The 2990-nt window shown below is 53.9% G+C and overlaps 1 protein-coding gene across 1 annotated transcript in view; it reads right to left on the bottom strand.

Annotated features, from left to right (window-relative positions):
• Positions 1-1611: 1611 nt before the first annotated feature.
• The window catches only part of LOC106631985 (C4b-binding protein alpha chain-like), a 6773-nt gene continuing 5394 nt past the window's right edge, over positions 1612-2990 (bottom strand). The window contains exons 6-8 of the mRNA XM_014309958.1: positions 2875-2955; positions 2069-2262; positions 1612-1764 (exon numbers count right to left, since the gene is read on the bottom strand). Of these exons, the coding sequence (XP_014165433.1) occupies positions 1612-1764; positions 2069-2262; positions 2875-2955 (428 nt within the window). The remainder of the gene's footprint in view (positions 1765-2068; positions 2263-2874; positions 2956-2990) is intronic.

Raw genomic sequence — 2990 nt, 5'->3', positions numbered from 1 at the left:
CCTTCCTGCCCCAGGCAGGGCACTGCCCCTGAGCCGTGGTGATGGGGCAGGAGACTGGGGACGGGCTGGGAACAGGAGTTTGGGGCGCGGGGAGAGCTGCAGGAGCCCCGAGCGACAGGACACGTCCTCATGAGCCCTACTTTGGGGACAGCCAGGGGACAGCCCTGGCTTCTTGTCCGCAGAAGTGCCCAAAGCCAGCGGCCAACCTGAGCCTTGGCCATGCCCAGGTCTGGGGACAGGGATGTCCCCTGGACAGGGACACTGCCAGCACGGCAGGTTTGTCCCTTGGGACAGGGACAGTGCTAGCCCAGCGGGTTTGTCCCCTGGACAGGGACAGTGCTAGCCCAGCGGGGTTGTCCCTTGGGGACAGGGACACTGCCAGCACAGAGGGATTGTCCCCTGGGACAGGGATGGTGCTGGCATATCGGGTTTGTCCCCTGGACAGGGACACTGCCAGCGCAGCGCAGCCAGCAGGAGGGACAGGGATGCTAGCCTGGGGCTGTGTTTCAGATACAAAGGAGGGTATTTAGGGCTCGGGCAGCCTGGAGCAGATGTCCCCGGGCAGGCACTCCTCGGTGTCCGGCAGCCCCGGGATCCTGTGTCACCCTGGATCCCACCAGGAAGCTGCTGGAGCTGCTGGAGGGCCTGGAGTGGGCCATGGCACGAGGGGACCCTCAGTCACCTGCAGCAGGAGAACACCTCCCCGGGTGAGGAGCCCCTTCTCTGGTTCCTTCCCTGCTCCAGGAGGGTGCTCGGGATGGCCCAGGGTTCCCCTGCAGGAAAGCATCAGCCAGGGCTGGATCTGTGACAGCATCAAGCAACGGCTCAACCCCAGGCTTGGGAGGTGGCATCCCCAGCCCAGCCCCAGAGCAGCCAGGGGATCCAGGCAGCTGTTATTTGTGTTGCTTTGCTCTTATTTTGTGCTGAGGCTGGCAGTGAGCACTGGCCAACAATTATTGTTAGCATTTGCCCACCAAAAGTTGGGATGTGGAAGATGACACCAGCTCGGATATTTGGCATGGCCAAGAACCTGTTTGAACCCAGGGATGAGGTGAGGCAGCTTTTACAATTCACTTCTTGTGAGCTGCCTTTACCCAGACACACAGAAATCAGGAGCTGGATGGACAGAAATCAGGTTTAACACTTATTGCCACCACTGTTTCCAGCAGGGTGCAAATGTACCCAAACCTCAGCAGCAGAAACCATGTACCCAAATGTACCCAAACCATGGCAGCAAAAGCACCTTCAGAGCCAACTCTGGACTCATCTCAGCTTTTCTGGACTTCACTCCCTTTTGCCTCAGCTTACCACAGTTAAGACAGTGATTTTAAAAAGCTAAATTTAATTTCTTTCTATTCTTCCTAATATGAAACATGAAACAACTTATTAGTTAAAGAGCAAATCAAGCTTGTAGGTTAGAGCAAAACCCACTCCCTGCTCTGGCATCCAGTGCAGCAAAAGCAGCCTCCCATGCACTGCTGATTATTTTTCTGGCTCTCGGCATGCAGACATAAACCTTAAAACACCCAGAACCTTCTTAGAGATGCTGGGACTGCACAAACTGTGAGTTCACCAAAGGAAAGGTGAGCACTACAAGGGTCCAGTTTCTTTTCACTCTTCTAGTTCCATCTCTAGTTTTTTAATCTCCAGGAACAGTTTCTGGATTTCCAGCAGACTTTTCACTTTTTCCACAGGCACACCACATTCAAAGGTCGATTTAATGTAATGAACCTCTTGACACACATCAGCATCGCCTTCTTTCATCTGTTAAACAGGAAAACAAAGCCCAGAAAAGCCTGTGAGGATGGACTGAGGCAGAGCAACAGCAGCTGTGAGGCTGCGCTGTCCCAACAGGGGCTGCATCATCCTCAGGACCAGAAATGAAACTCTTTTGAGAAGTTTAAGCAGTTTTTGTGTCAGAAATCAGGCAGCACCCACCCAGGGACTCAGCCAGGCTCAGCAACCTGAGGCTCTGAGCACCTGGGAAGGTTCAACCATAGCAGAGTGAACCTGGATGATCTTTAAAGCTCCCCCCAACCCAACCATTCTGTAATTTTGTGGTACTCACACACTTGGGCAGTGGTGTCCAGCTGCCATCAGGCAAGCATGTGGCTGTCCAGGCATTTTCTGATATTCCATCTTCTGGAAACTGGTAGCCAGGAAGGCACTCCAAGGTGACAGTCTCGTTGGTCTGGTACCACCGTTGCTCACCCAAAGGGCTTTTCAGCCTTCCAAAGGGCACTCGTGGTTCTGGACACAGGACTGAAAGGAAAACCCAGGGCAGAAGGCAGCTCAGCCAGAGGTCAGGAAGGAGTTTGGGAAGTGCAGAGGAACTTAAAATTGTGGAGCTGTGAAATCAAAAATACTTCTCTTCAAGAAGAGGGTGAAGGTCAGAGCAGCCCCTGCAAGGGGCTGTGAATTCCTTATGGATTTGCTGTTTCTGGCAGTGTCTCAATCCAGGCATCCCGACGGTGGGGGTGGACATTTGGCAATAGGGGAAGGGAAAGTCAGTGAACTCCTGACCTGTCTTAGACTCCTTTGCACACAGCTGTCAATAAAAACTCAACTATTACCTGGAAAACGCCAGCTTTGGGAGAGTTGTTTCTTCTGCAAAGAGGAGAAGGACTCAGGAAGCCCCAAGGACAGAGCCAGGCAATCCTGCACCCCAAGCCCTCTGCCCTGCGCCAGGGGCCATGGGCTGAGCAGGAGATTTTGGAAGCCCTTCTACAAGGGCACAGTTTCATTCACCCCATACCACAGCTTATTAGTGAATCACTACATCCTCCTGCTGCGGGGGTTTGGGACACTGAACTGAAAGGAAAATGCACATTAAAAATCCAGGAGCAGGAGGTGGAGGAGAAAATGCTCACTCACCTGGCTGGCAGGTGGGCACAGGCGGGTCCCAGGTGCCATCAGCCAGGCACTGGCTCTGGGCAGCACCACGCAGCCCGAAGCCTTCCTCACAGGAGAAGTGCAGGAGCAGCCCGTAG

The sequence above is a fragment of the Geospiza fortis genome, unplaced genomic scaffold, assembly GCF_000277835.1.
Source record: "Geospiza fortis unplaced genomic scaffold, GeoFor_1.0 scaffold391, whole genome shotgun sequence".
Classification (NCBI taxonomy): domain Eukaryota; kingdom Metazoa; phylum Chordata; class Aves; order Passeriformes; family Thraupidae; genus Geospiza; species Geospiza fortis.
Note: the sequence above shows the minus strand (reverse complement) of the source record. Positions and strands in the feature narration are given on the sequence as shown.